Below are 14,539 nucleotides of genomic sequence, written 5' to 3' on the forward strand. Positions count from 1 at the left end.
TCCTGCTACAACCTTGATGGAGGGGGCTTGGGATATGCCATTACTCATTTAGACATGGATTATTCATTGTTTATTTTATATCTTTGTTTCTCTGCAGCTTTCCTCACAGTACATTTAAAAGCACCAATTCATTATGAGGTACAGCCATAATAATGTAAAGAGTTGGCAAGCTTACTCATAAGGTGCCATCTGTGATGGATGTAGTTTAAGGACTTGAAGGTAATAAGAGGAGAATTTAGGGTGAATGGGGAAAAAAGATGTGGCTTTCTGTAAGACTGTGCACAGTGAAGTTTCTTAAGGCATTAGCCATGAAACGTGACTGTTCAGAGGCTCTTGCTAAAATCATATATAGATAGATGGATACATATTGTATACTGTTAGGGGTTAATAACAGCCCAGGTGATTGCTAATACAACTTTGTATGCTCTGAATTGTGTGGCTCAAAGGTAAATACGACTTCTGTGTAATTAGCAAGAAAAACTCTGTTCTCTCTGTTTAGTTGAGGTGACCCTCAATGATATGCATGATCACACTTTGTATTCATAGGATCTCTCAGATTTGGCCAAGCTCTTTTTTTCTCCATTCTCTGTGCTGCAGCCCAGAGGAATGCTGGACAGCTAGCTACACAAGCACAGCTGCTTCTGTCTTAATATCCTGGTGACTTTTAAAATGTCCTTGGATAATCACAACTGCTTTCTCTTACATAAAGCTATTCAGGGCCAGAGCTCTTTGAAAGGAAACATCTAACTGGGGGGGATATTTTCACTACCTAATTATTTATGGTGTGCACATCCCCAGCTGTCTTAGCCCTATGGGACAAACACGTAAACTTGAAGTGCTAAGCTGTGAATTTACTTCAGGAAGACCTGGGCTCAGATGCATGGCTGGTTTTGAGCAGGGAGTTTGACAAGGTAGTCATAATAGCATCTTACACAGAAGCAGTTTACAAGGTGAAGCTGGAAGTGTTGTTTTCCAAGTCACTGATAAATATAGTTTACACTGTTGCCTATTGGCAAATCAATCTGATGTTTTTCTTGAAAATTTGCTTCCTTTTGATAATATCCTAAATACTGTGGAGTGGAAATTGTTCTGTGAAATGCTCTCTTAAATTATATAGAGACAATTGATTAAAACTATGGATTAGGGATATTGAGAGAACTGCAAAAAGAACTGCTGGATCCTTTTGACAGCTGATTGTTCTACCTTTTCTGGGGTAATGTGCTGTTGAATTGTGTCTGGTGTTGACTTGTTTACTTTTCTCCTTCTACCTTTATTCCAAATAATATCTTAATTCAAGAAGACAGTAATACAAGCACGACATGAAATACATTGAATATTTTCTCAGCAGCGCTTTTGGGGAACAGTATGTAACACAGGATTGCCATGTGTGACTGAAAACCTAGCAGTCAGGGTGCAATAAGAATGCCAGAGGTTTTCCTGTTCATATCTAGGGGTGTCCAATCGTCCTTTATTCCACCTACAGTGAAACTTGAGTGCGTAAAATCCTGAATCTCAGATGAAGGTTTTGTTGGCTCATCTTTTGTCTCTACAAACCCTTGTTACTGCTTACGCTTCTTAGGCCTTCCCTGCCTGGCCTTGAAAACTGTTGTGTAGGTACCTGGCCAGCGCAGATACTCCCTGTACTTGATGTCAGTTAGGTGCTAATCTTCCACCTAACCTCTCTCACAGTTCTGATTTAATTTGAGTGGCCTAAAAAGGTCTTCATCATCCCAAGTCACCTGGCATGATGACAGTGCCCATCATTTGCAAATCACCATATAGTTTGAGAGCTCCTGCAGAAAGGTGGGAGGCTTTGGTTTTGACCAGCACCTGAGGCTCCTAAGAGGAACAGAGTGCATTCTGCCTGTGAGGAACCTATGTACCTTGGAGTAGAGCTCAACAGCTGAGCTTTGGGACATAGGTTTGGAAGCATTCCCAGTCTGATGAGTAACTTAGGCCAGAGTGAATTGAGAATGTCAGCCTAGGATGGTGCTACACTGATACAATGTGAAACTCATTCTTGGTCAAGTAGACAATGGAGCTAAACACCTCTCTTTTTTCCTTCCATCCCCCACCCCCACCCCCCAGGGTTTGTGAACTAGAAGAATTGGGAGAACTGTCTCCTTGTTGGGAAAGCCTTCGTCGACAAATAGTTACTCAGTACCAAACAATTATTTTAACTTATCAGGAAAATCTAACTGACCTGCACCAGTATAAAGGTGATTTCTTTTTCATAATAACGTGATATTTCTCAACTGTGATTGTTAGTACTTCTCTGAAATTGGGAACCCAGAATGTTTTAGTTTAATGAGTAAAAAATACTATTATTAGATTTCCTTATTAACATTTATTACGAGTTTGCTAATGATCTGGGAATATTTGTCTGCCTTATTTATTCTCTTATTTTACCCTGAAAGTAGAGAACAATTATGAACAGTAACAGAAGGATACATCTTTTTTTTTTTTTCTTTTTCTCTGCTTTATTTTCAGCACATAGCAAATGATAAACGAAGCTCCTTGAATGTTTTAGCATAAGCAGAGGGTTTTTATACTTAATTTTCTCCTGCGTTTCTCAGGTCCTTCATTTAAAGCCAGTAGCTTGAAAGCTGATAAAAAATTGGAATTTGTTCCTACGAATTTACATATACAGAGAATGAGAGTCCAGGATGATGGAGGATCAGGTATTTGTTTCTTTCTTTCTTCATGTTATTCTGTTACTTTTCTCTCCATTTTATGATTTCCATCCTCATATATCCTCCATATAGCCAAGTTTCTACACACTACTGCTCTGCAGTACTAGTGCTACCTGGCATTTTCGTAGCACCTCCTATCCTCAAGTTCCAAATCTCTTTGCAAAAGAAGAGGTGTAAATATAATTATCACTATTCTACAGGTGGCAAAAGTAAGTTCTGGAGTTGACTGTACTCTAGGTGACACAAGTCAGCCTTTGTACTAGGGAATATATTGGGTTAAGCTGCTATGTCCCTTCCAGTCATTTGAATTGTAGCAAAATAGCGAAGATTCTGACTGTTGCTTGTTGTTAAGCTTGTGCGCTTTTTCGCTGGAACCATCATGTACAATTATGCAAAATCACACCAATTTGTTCACATCAAGCCTGCTTCTTCATGAATAACCTAGGTTTTCCATTCTTTTAACAGTAATTCCCACTAACTATGGACACACAGTTGTCCCATGTATCCATGTGAGGGATTCCAGTAATGGCAGGTTTTGTGTAAAGACTAATGTTCAAGGCTTCTTTTTCACTGACAGTCTTCTAGATTACGAAACAGAGGACCTGCATGCAAGTATGGTTCTTTCACCTCAAAAGTACTTGATGGATTTCCAGGGCCTATAAAACAATTCAGTTTTCCCTGTCCTTCAAAACACTGGCACAAAGTTTTACAAAAATTACTTTCAGAGTAGTTTTTTAATTTCCACGATTGTTTGTCCACATTAAAGGTGACAAGCTTTCATCTGTAAGTCCTTTCTGTCCATCCCAGATCAGAACTACGACATAGTCACCATAGGAGCGCCAGCAGCTCATTGTCAAGGCTTTAAATCAGGTGGCTTGCGGAAAAAGCTGCATAAATTTGAAGAGGCAAAGAAACAGTAAGTAGAAATTTGTGTCAGCTGTTACTGTGCTTCTTCCTCCTAGTCCATGCTTAGTGATTTGGAAAATCACTCCATTCTATGTTTTTGCTGCACTTCATTCAATAGTTCTACTATACAATGTGAAGATTATTCCATGTTTTTTCCGAAGAACGAGAGGGAAAACAGTTTCCCCTTTATATTACCATATTTGTTTGTTTACTGATGAGCCCTTTCTAATAGTCTTTTTAGTGAAATCTTTAATTTTCCTGAATACTTGTTGGTTCATTTAGTTTAGCTATTTTAGATGCTGGGTTTGGGTTCTGCCTAATTGTGGATTAGAAAATTTGTCTTTAGAACCTCTTCAGCTGCACTACATCATGCTTTCAACCCATTATTTTCAGGAGACTTTCACCCTTCTCATAGCTTCAAGGTCCTGTTGCTGAACTCCCTTTAGTACAGAACAGCTGTGCCCAATAGGCAAATTCCTTGTTGAAAACTTGGCTTTAGTTCTGGGGCTACTGCTGGAGGCTTTTCTGCATTGCCTTAAGGTTTGTGCACAGATTAGGCTTCTGAATCTGGCCTTGCTCTGCTCTACGGGCAGGATACTGGGCCTCCACAGTCCTGTCTTCAGGAACTGTCTAGTGACCTCTCTGGAAGTGCAATCATATGTACTAGAGGAAGGGGCAGAAATTGGGGAGGTCATATAAGCTAAAGGGAGAGACCTGCATGGCACCCACTCCAGCTCCCAAGGAACAGATAAAGGTGTCTGGGTCTGCATTACTTTTGCTGCAGTATGGAGAATTTAAGGAACAAAGAGAGGAGCGGGACAAGGAGTCATTGTAGCAAGGGAAGAGGAGACCTTGATAATGCCCTTCCAAAGAGAGGATTTGTAGGATTTCGAGCTGATGGGAGGAGGGAGTGATGTGGGAACAAGGCTCTGCCAACTGCAAAATTAATTTTGGCAGTGGAGAAGTGAATAGCAGCATCCTGTGAACATCAGTCAGATATGTACTGAGAAGAAGATCGGTGCAAAAAATATGCCTGATGTAATTATTCCTGACTTACAGAGTGCACTAGGATAGGACTAGAGGAAGCTGTAAACCTGGCAACACTGGTATGCTAGGCTCATCCTTCATGTTCTTTTGATACCACTATTGCTTTCTGAAATAACCTCCTTCTGTCAGCTTAGCTACTGAAGTGGGCCTCACTCATGCAATATCTAAGTTCCCGTGTCTTTTTATTTTATTTTTTTTTTACACTCTTCCCCTCACCCAGTAATTAAGCTGATTGGAGAGCTTAATTTCTATCCAGTACTTTTCCTCTAAGCTTTACAGAACTGTTCCGTCTGGGTCCATGAAAACTGCAGGTTCAACATTTGAAGAATAACTTTCCTTTCAAGTACTTCTATGTTATCATAAAAGCCGGTATAGTAGAACTGAGATCCATCTCAGTTTCACTTACATAGATATCATTTAGTTCTTTCTCCTTTCATTGGCAAAACTGTGCTTGGTACATCTACAACATTTCCCCAGAACAACACATGGGCATCTGGCAATCTGTGGTTTTTTGCTTACAAGTTTAATCGTTATGTACCCACCTCGTTGAAAAGATGACTCAGATAAGTTATTTCCACAAACATCCTTTGTTTTGTTTTCTGCTTTTGGTATTTGCTAACAATCTGCTAATTTTATTTTGGTTTTTTGTTTTTTTTAGCAGTTATGAGGAGTGTTGGTGAGTTTTCTGTTTCTGAGAGTTCTGTAGAGAGGGTTTCTGTTCTTTGGGTTGTTTTATTTTTCTTTTCTTTCTTTTCTTTGGCAAAGATCTGATATGTTTTAAAGTGTGCAGGGCTTTTTAATGTCGTGTATCATGGCATCCCTAATTGTGCTCTAAGTAATTGTAGCTGCTTTGTAGAACATGGTGTGTGAATGAATTTCATTTCATCTGCAATGTTTGTAATGAACAGCTGGTTTCCTGGCTCTCTCTGATCATAAGAAGTTAGAAAGCTGAAGATCAGAACACAAGAATTTTATATCTTTTCCTCTTGTTATTTCCAGTGAAAACTGCCTGGAGAGAGAAACTTTCTGCCAGAGGTGGAAGATAATTAAGATAACTCTATGTATTTTTAAATCTTTATGGTGATAGATTGGGCATGGTTTATATTTTTGTAATCCATGTCTTCATTTAAACATTTTCACTTAACTTTTTTATATTTTTCTTCATGTTGTGGTGTTCAGTGCTATGAAAAGGAAATAATACTTGATGGTTCAACAGCGCAGAAGTTCTGCTCTAAATTATTCATATTAAAGGTTGAACCCCTAATTCACTGAGAGTTTAAGGCTGTGTTACAGTTTGCTGATATAGTACAATGAGAGCTGTTCATTTGAAAAAGCAATTGCAGGTTGGAAAGTAAATATATGTGAACTTTACACCATAAATTTTTCCCCCCAATCATCCCAGCAAATGTTTGTGATTAAAAATGTAATAATTCTAAATCAGACCTCGATATGCTGCATGGCCTTTCCTGCCAAATACGTCTTTATGCATGTTAACCACACTGTCGTGGAAAGAAATTGCTCAGAGGAATTGTTGCTAAGATCACCGGTTAATAGAGAGCACAAATCATGCACAGATAAAGTCCTAAAAGCTGAGATTAATTTGCTATAAGGTGCAGCAGTACTGAGGAGTGGTTGTTCTCTGCTCCACTCAGGTGGGTAACCAGAGGGACACAAATAAGGAAACTCTTTCAAGAATCACTTGTGCATTATGTCCTTTGAAAACAAATCCCCCATCTTTTATTGTAATGGACCTCAGACAGATACTGGGATTAAGCTCCCCCCTTGCCTTAATATCAGTTAAGGGACTAGAATTGGCATTTGTGGCAATGATTTTAAAGCGTGCCCCATGCAACCCTCCTGTCTTACCTCACAGACACACTGCAGAAATTAACAGTATTGCTCTAGGGTTAGCACAGGAATTCATACTCCTCGGAGGTCATGACCTGAGGTAACTGTGCCTGGAAAAGATACTCCTGTCTGTGTAGTTTCTCAGTGTAGCTGTGTCCATCAACAGTGCTGAGATTGGGGCAAACAGTTGGTTCTTCTGTGCTGTTACTATGCTGAAACCATTCATGACTGGAAAAAAATGAATAAAATTAAGATAATACACAATTGATGTCACCTCATGCTTGATGCCAAGTCATGAATGGGCATCACACCTGTCACAGCTGGAGCTGATGTAAAGGCCTGATCTTTGCATGGCTTTCTTACTGGGAGGAAAAAACCAGCATATTGGCTGGCAAATGGAGTAGTGGTGGGTTGGTTCCAAATAGTTAACTAAGAACACAACTTCAGCTTAAAGCTTAAATTTCCTAAGCTAAAAGGCAACTTTTGTGAGTGGCTCTTCTCAGGTAGGATTAAATCACCCTTTAGAAGTGCTATTCTCCCTCCAGCAGTTACAGAGGTAGTCCAAGCATCTGTCTTGGACCGGATAAGCAACTTCTGTAGACATCTAAACTTAGAGGATGTAAACTATTCTCCTCCGCTGCCGAGTAAGCAGTCTTAGTGGACCTGCAGTATCGCAATATAAAGATATACTTTATTGGTCTAGTTTATTTTCCTTACTATTTGGAAAAGGCCAAAATTTGTTATTGTTTTATATTGTTACAGCTGAGTTTATAATAGGGAGAGTTGTATCCTGTCCCTAGTTTAGCATAGTAAGCGCGTGCTAACAGAAGCTACACCAAGGACAGGGTCCTTGGATTATCCTGGAGATTATTTTTTATATATTTTAAGATTGCTTTTGCTGGTGTAACTTGAATCAGACCTGCAACAGAGGAAATGGTATACTAGCAGAAGGATTTTGTGTTAAAACCACAGGGTTTGCATTGCGGATCTGGGTGGCATTTCTATCTTATAAGGAGTGCAGATTTTCTTTTAATGGTGCTAGTATCTATGTGATAAAACAGATTTGCAAACCAGGGCCTAGTGAAGTGTCTGTGTTGTAAGGAGAGGGAGAGTAGGGCAAGCTGTCTGTGCAAACAGTGGTTCTCTATCTGATGGCAAAATCTATCACCTGCATTCTCCTCAGCAAAACTGTCCCTCTGGTATACAAGCTCTGCCCACAACCCCTTGGCATAAGGGATTAGTAAATCTTCATCTAAATGCTTTCAGTAAAGACAGAGAAGGCTCTAGGATCATGTTCCTGCTGTGCAATTGCCCACTGGCCTTTCACTGTTGATTGCTAGCTTAGGTAAATTTTTGTTGTCTGCCATTAATTCCCCAGCATGCCACTGTAATGTGTGTACTTCTAGATCAATTTCCCCCCTAAAATCAGTCTTTCTTTTTCAGCACTTCAACAAGTTCCCAGTCTATAATATACATCCCACAGGACATTGTTAGAGCAAAGGAAATTATTGCACAAATCAACACCCTGAAAACGCAAGTCAGTTACTATGCAGAAAGGCTCTCAAGAGCTGCCAAGGATAGATCAGCTAATGGCCTTGAAAGAACACTTGCCATCCTAGCAGACAAGGTAGGAGAATAATACATTTCCACACTGAAACACAGTGTATTTTTTTTCTCTATCTTCAGTAGGTTTTCTTGAAACATCTATTTTACCTTGTTCAGTAGTGTATTGTAACATGTACAGTCCTAAAGAAAAAGCAAAATCAGACCAGCCTTTAAAATTTGCTGCTTTTTATTTAGATTGTCTCCTACTTTTCACACTCTTGCCTTCACCTCCTCTTGAGAGCGCAGTGGAGGGCAATGTCCTCTGGTTCCCTCTCTTCATTCATCATATTCCAGAAATGTGCATTCTTCACTTTCTTTTCTACCCTTTTCTCCGTAACTACCTGGGGTTTTTTAATGTTCCTCTGAGTCATCTGTCAAGCAGCAGCAACTGGGCAAAAGTTAAGGAAACAATTCTGTATTTTTCCACTGGGGAAATAAGGAATAATGGTGACAGAGCCTTTGCTTGAATTATAGTGGTGCAAATGAGTTATTTCTTGATGTGCTTGGGTGCTAACAGAAACCAGACTGAACCCGCAGCTGAGCACAGTCTTGATTACAGGGACAGAAGAACAAATGCAGTTTTACTGACCTTTTCTGTCCCTGAAGCAGATCTGAAGGTTGTAAATGGCAGTAATGGCCAATCAGCTTACCATAAATTGTCCCACTGGAGGGGATGTACATGTAGAGTGCAAAAAATAATGTGACCCCATGTAAATGTATTATGTATTATAATATTCACTGTAAATGAGTACAGTGTGTATAACTGATCTGTGGGATTTTCTACAGCTGGACAATGTGTATATATAATGTAGTAAGGGCTTGTTTGTTTGTTTATTTTAATGGAGGCTCAGACCAGATACTTTTCATATTTACATAACTTACAGAAATCCTTTAATACAACATCAACTAAATAAGACAGGGAACAAGTTGCATTGATTAATGGGTTATATCGTCAGCCCTCCTCTTAAGTCTTGTTACCATTTCAGACAGGATGGTGGAGGTTAAGCATGGTCTCTCTGGTGTGGCAGCTATTGTGTGAGGTATAAATATGCACATTGTTTTAAGCTTTCATCAAATGGAAAGTGAAGTGCAAATAAAAGTGAATTGCACAAATATTAGTGAAGTTTGCAATAGTTGCAAGGCTAATATGGTAGTACAGACTTTGGAAATATACCTTTTGTGTTTTGGTATCCTATATTGCTTTTTAAGGCCATTCTGTTAAATGATTTTAAAGGCACCTTAGAGACTCCTACACAATGGTTAGTTTCCTTTACAGAATACTAGTTCTTCTTTTTTCTTTCTGAGAAAGAATATAGTATAAATTGTTTATAGAATAATGAAAAAGTGTTAAAATGTGGGGGGTTTATTGCTTTTTAGACCCGGCAACTTGTCACAGTCTGTGACTGCAAGCTGTTGGCAAATTCAATACATGGACTGAATGCTGCAAGGCCAGACTATATAGCTTCAAAAGCATCTCCAACTTCTGGAGAAGGGGAGCAAGTGATGCTGAGGAATGATCAAGATACACTCGTGGCCAGATGGACAGGAAGAAATAGCCGATCTTCTCTGCAAGTGGATTGGCATGAAGAGGAATGGGTATGTTTGCTAAGTGGCGTGATGAATATTTTCTTAGTTTTTGTTTGCTGTGTTCTTTTGTTTATAAGGTCTGTAACTGCTCATCATAAACACATAGGATGACTATTTTTGAGGTATTGGTCAACTAGCAAAGACGCTCTCTCCATTCTCTGCTCAGTTCCTCCTTGGCATGGGGATACAAACAGGCCTTAATAAATATTTCTGAATCTCCTAAACAGCAGAGATCATTACAGTAGGTGCATGGCTTTTCTGAAGTTGGTTCCAAGGGAAAGTAAATACCTTTTAAAGTAAAAAAACCTGACCATACTACAAAGGGCTCTTACACTTCTCCAAGATAAAGCATGTTTTGCTTGTGTTAGCTGTACAATTCAGCCTTCCTGGCTTTTATTCTCATCTAAATATTCAGAACTTGCAGTCCATCTCTGTTTTGATTACGAACAGCATTTTAAAACTGTCTGCACAAAGAATTTAAATTGTTTTCCTTACCACACTGCCAACTGAAATGAGAATTGGGCTGTGTAAATTCTGTCATTGTGTAATATAAACAGAAGTGAGCTAAATCTCAAAAATAGTCAAGATTAATTAAACCATTATTAATATTGTGAAACATCAATCTAGAAATTAGATTAGATTCATTTTGGAAATGGATCCTTGCTAGTTTTAATCATTTTGGCATACTTTGGCTTACAGTCAAACTCACAGTAATGAGATATGAATAAAGCCAATTCAGTTATTTAGATAGTAATACAATATAGTAATTTTATCTGTTACTCACTGAGTTATATAGGAAAAAAGATGTGTGGCTGTATACAACTATTATGTCAAACATGAGTTTCAAGAATAAACAATAGTGCCAACTGCAAACTGGAATAATAGTGCAGGAAGAGGCACTTAAAATTGTTCAGCAAATTTACTTAGAAAATAGCTTTGCAATTTACCACACAAGTCATGTTGCTACATATTGTTGACATGCTGCTATATGTTATTTATATATCCAGAGTTTGTGTGTGCAAAAATGTAAATGCAGTAGCCCAGAGGAGACTTTGCAGAGGAGTTGTGACTGGAATCACAGGAGAAAATATATTGCCAAGGGATTTGTTACCTAATGTCTCTTTTTAAATTGAGAAAGAAATGTTTTCTTTTAAGGAGAAAGTTTGGCTGAATGTTGACAAAAGTCTGGAGTGTATTATACAGAGAGTGGACAAACTTCTGCAGAAGGAGCGCTTGCAAAGTGACAGCTGCGAAGATGTTTTCCAGTGCGACATCAGTTGTACTAGTAAGAAAGGTAATCGGGACACTCGTGCCTACTGGATAAATCCAGAAGATTTAAATGAGGCCTCATCATCCTCACCACCTTCATCATCCTCACCACCACCTTCATCCACACCATCCTGTGCATGCCATTCTCTCAGAAAGACAAGTGCGTATGCCAGACGCTGCTTCTCGCTGCTGCTCTCTTGCTGTGCGCTGGCATCGTTCCTAAGCCTCCGTTACATCCTTCCATGTGTTTTTAGTTCAGTGGTGGAGTTAAGCCTGATGTCAGGCAGAAAGGGCTGGTGGTGTACTGGGAGCTGCTAAACCCATTACTTAGTTTGAAATCCTGATCCCACTGAAATCATTGCCAAATCCTTTGATGACAGTGGCATTTGATTTTCACACCAGGTGTTTTAAGCTGGTAAAACAGGTGTTTGGGTTAGCATATGTCAAACACCACCTCTGGTGGCTTTCCTGTTGGCTTCAGCTTCTTTGCAGCAATCAAAGCTTATTACAGTGAACCTTTATAAAAGATAAATAAAACATGAGAGAAGTGCAGCACTACTGCAACACTAATGGTCCCAGATGGGCTGCCAAAGCATAGGAGGGGAGCCAAGCAGTACCATTAGACTGAGCTAAACTTGGATGAACCTACTAGAGTTTAAAGCAAATTTTAACCCAAATTGTCAAAAGCTGTGGTGCTGAGGCACTCAATTAGTTAGACTTCTTGTAGCTGGAAGGTAGGAACTGGCAGTGCAAGCTCTCAGTGGAATAATCCTATCAAAATTTGAGGTAAAGTGGGTGCTGAATTGAATCCAGCGTAATGCCATGAGCATGTGAATGAAAGATATTTTTATCAGCTTAGGTTGACAGTTTTGCAGCCGTGCATTAAATTTCAGAATTATTTCATTTACATATGTACTTATTTGACTTATTCTCACATTCTGTATGTGTGGTCTCTATGATTTGGCCACTTAATAGAGCAGGTGTGCCAAGCTAAGCTCTAGAAAGATTGATTTGTATTTTCATTTCCTTTTTCCTGTGCTGTCTTATTGTTTGATGGCCCTTTGTCCCTTACATGTGTCTGTGACTTCATGTCCATCCCATTGTTAATGTTGCAGTGGAAGGCGGTACCTTAAGGAAAAGAAAGCAAGATGGAAGTTAAAATAAATGTTAATATATTTTTGTGTAGCTTTGTATATGTTACATATGATTTGCTTAGTATCTGAAATGACCATGTTTTTCTAGACTAGACTGACATTTTTGTGTATTATAAAGGAATAGGAGAGTTGGTTCTTGTTTCAGAATGTGTTCTCTATTAATCTTTGACAAAATTTCTTCTACCAGTTTGATACCTTTAAATGTTTTTATTTGCTAGCTAGTTTACATGAAGTTTTATATGTATGCACATGAAAGTTTTATCGGTAAACTTCAGTGCACTTTCATATCAATGTTTAAAAGTTGTGGATTTTTACTGTTAAAAAAAAAATAGAACAAAATCTGTGGTGGGTGATATCAGAAGCTTTTCCCAAGACAATTTGATGCTGAAAGCGTCTTAGAACAATCATTTTCTTTCATTTTCAGTCGATCTTTTAAAGGTACCCTGGATCTTGACACTATACCATATAAAAGTGGAATTAGCTGCACTTACCTACCAATGGGTTGGTTTGTGCCAAGAGTTTCTGTAACCTTTCCTTTCTGTTCCTCCAAAATAGGAAAAAATCTTTCCATTTAATCCACAGAACCTGGTACAGAAACATTAAATCAAGAAGTGTCACAAGCTTTAAAACAAAGGGGCTTGCTGCCATTTCCCATTGGTACCTAACTGTCAGGATTAGATCTGAAGTCTGACTGTCAACCCATGTTGGGTGAATTTAATGTAAAAAATCCTGGAGAGGGAATCCTGTTTCTTAGGTATCTGGTGCAAACATTGTTTGTAGGTCTTAATGAGCAATTTGAATTGCTCTTGGGAAGTTTATTGTAAGCCAGGGCAAGCTGAGTACTTGATCACATTCTCATCAGATGTAGTTCCTAATTAACAGTCAGTATTTTTGACAGAGGAACAGGTTCAATACTATAAAAAACCTGGTCTTACTGAAATCAATGGGAATTTTCCCATTGAGTTACTTTCCTTGACTCCACACCAAACCTGGCCTGTTAAATGGTTTTAAACTAAAAGAAGGTAGATTGAGACTCAATACAAGGAAGAAATTTTTTACAATGGGAGTGGTGAAATACTGGAACAGGTTGCCCAGAAAGGTGATAAATGCCCCATCCCTGGGAGCATTCAAGGCCAGATGGGACAGGGCTCTGAGCAACCTGATCTGGTTGAAGATGTCCCTGCTCACTGCAGGGGGGTTGGACTAGATGACCTTTAAATGTCCCTTCCAACCCAAACCATTCTCTGATTCTATTATTTCCCTTTCGCTAGCACTTTCCACAACTGATCATGGGAGTAATTTAGGGACAAAGAAGATCCTTTCGCTAAGTTCAGAATCACAACATTTTAAAGTTTCTCCTTGTCATCTGTTCAAAGAACTAACACTTTTTCTGTTAGCAATTCTGAGTTTTGAATAAATGACACTGAGCAGAGAGCAGCCAGAAATTTTTTTGAAAGCAATGTAAAAACCAGCAAACCAAGATAGTTCCAGAATTGGTAAGAGAGAGACAGTGGAATGCTGTTGAAGGACTTTAGAGGATCTCTCTAGAAATGAATGTTTGTGAAAGAAAATACTGCCTGAAGTAGTAGAAGGGAGACTTAAGAAATTATTTTTAAATGTATTTTTGTTATAGGCTTAGGTGTTCATTACTAAAATTGCATGGGGGCATATAGCTTCTTTAATGAACATGATGAGTTTTAATTTACTGAGAGGTTTTTATCTCAGATTGTCTAGCTCAGCTGATTGTCCCAATGCATACAATTGAATTTGATATTTTCTGTTGTTATTTTCAAATTCATAATTCATTGACTAGTGAATCTGGATATAAACAACAGAATTTTAAATCCTGTTAGCTTAATAAACTACTTTTCATTCATGCAAGACTTACTATAACAGGGTGTATATTTTTTTTTTACTGTTTGCATTGCAGTGTAGTGTATATTCATCTGACAGCTTGTTCCTCCCACTGAAGTGAGTGTGGAACACTCACAGGCTTCACTGGTGAGGTTTCAGCCCTTAATATACAATCTAATGCTTGTGGTAACTATTTCAGAAATTGCGTAACAGAAATTTGTCTAAGATAGCAAAGTACTGTTTCTTTATTACTTGTGCATTGTGGATGCCTTAATGTCATTTTCTGTTCAGTGCATTAAACTTACTGCTAGTCTTTTGCTATTCTATTTATCAGCCTTACTGCCAGCTTATTCTATAATTGCGCTAAACCAGTGGTTCTCAAATTGTGCCCTGTGGATCACTGGGCATTGTCAGTACGCTTGCTGGTAATCCACAGAGAGCCCATGAGCTAGCAGGTACTGGCTTTACTCCAAGTCCCCATCCAGATGTTCCTCTGATCAGAAACAGTGGAGTGGAGGAGACAGCCCATGCCCTCGGTGCCCACAGGCAAAGGAGTATCCTGCTGAGCTCCTCTTC

At 38.8% G+C, this 14,539-nt stretch overlaps 1 protein-coding gene across 14 annotated transcripts in view; it reads left to right on the forward strand.

Annotated features, from left to right (window-relative positions):
- INPP4A (inositol polyphosphate-4-phosphatase type I A) overlaps positions 1 to 14,539 on the forward strand; it is a 127,851-nt gene that overhangs the window by 86,578 nt on the left and 26,734 nt on the right. For 3 of the 14 annotated variants that reach the window (XM_075057481.1, XM_075057486.1, XM_075057482.1), the window contains exons 12-18: positions 2,089 to 2,219; positions 2,577 to 2,681; positions 3,501 to 3,609; positions 5,305 to 5,322; positions 7,938 to 8,121; positions 9,477 to 9,695; positions 10,842 to 11,115. In XM_075057481.1, coding sequence (XP_074913582.1) covers positions 2,089 to 2,219; positions 2,577 to 2,681; positions 3,501 to 3,609; positions 5,305 to 5,322; positions 7,938 to 8,121; positions 9,477 to 9,695; positions 10,842 to 11,115 — 1,040 coding nt within the window. The remainder of the gene's footprint in view (positions 1 to 2,088; positions 2,220 to 2,576; positions 2,682 to 3,500; positions 3,610 to 5,304; positions 5,323 to 7,937; positions 8,122 to 9,476; positions 9,696 to 10,841; positions 11,116 to 14,539) is intronic. The other 11 variants (XM_075057489.1, XM_075057490.1, XM_075057492.1 and 8 more) reach the window with 5 other exon arrangements.

Source organism: Buteo buteo, chromosome 25, assembly GCF_964188355.1.
Source record: "Buteo buteo chromosome 25, bButBut1.hap1.1, whole genome shotgun sequence".
In the NCBI taxonomy this organism is placed as follows: domain Eukaryota; kingdom Metazoa; phylum Chordata; class Aves; order Accipitriformes; family Accipitridae; genus Buteo; species Buteo buteo.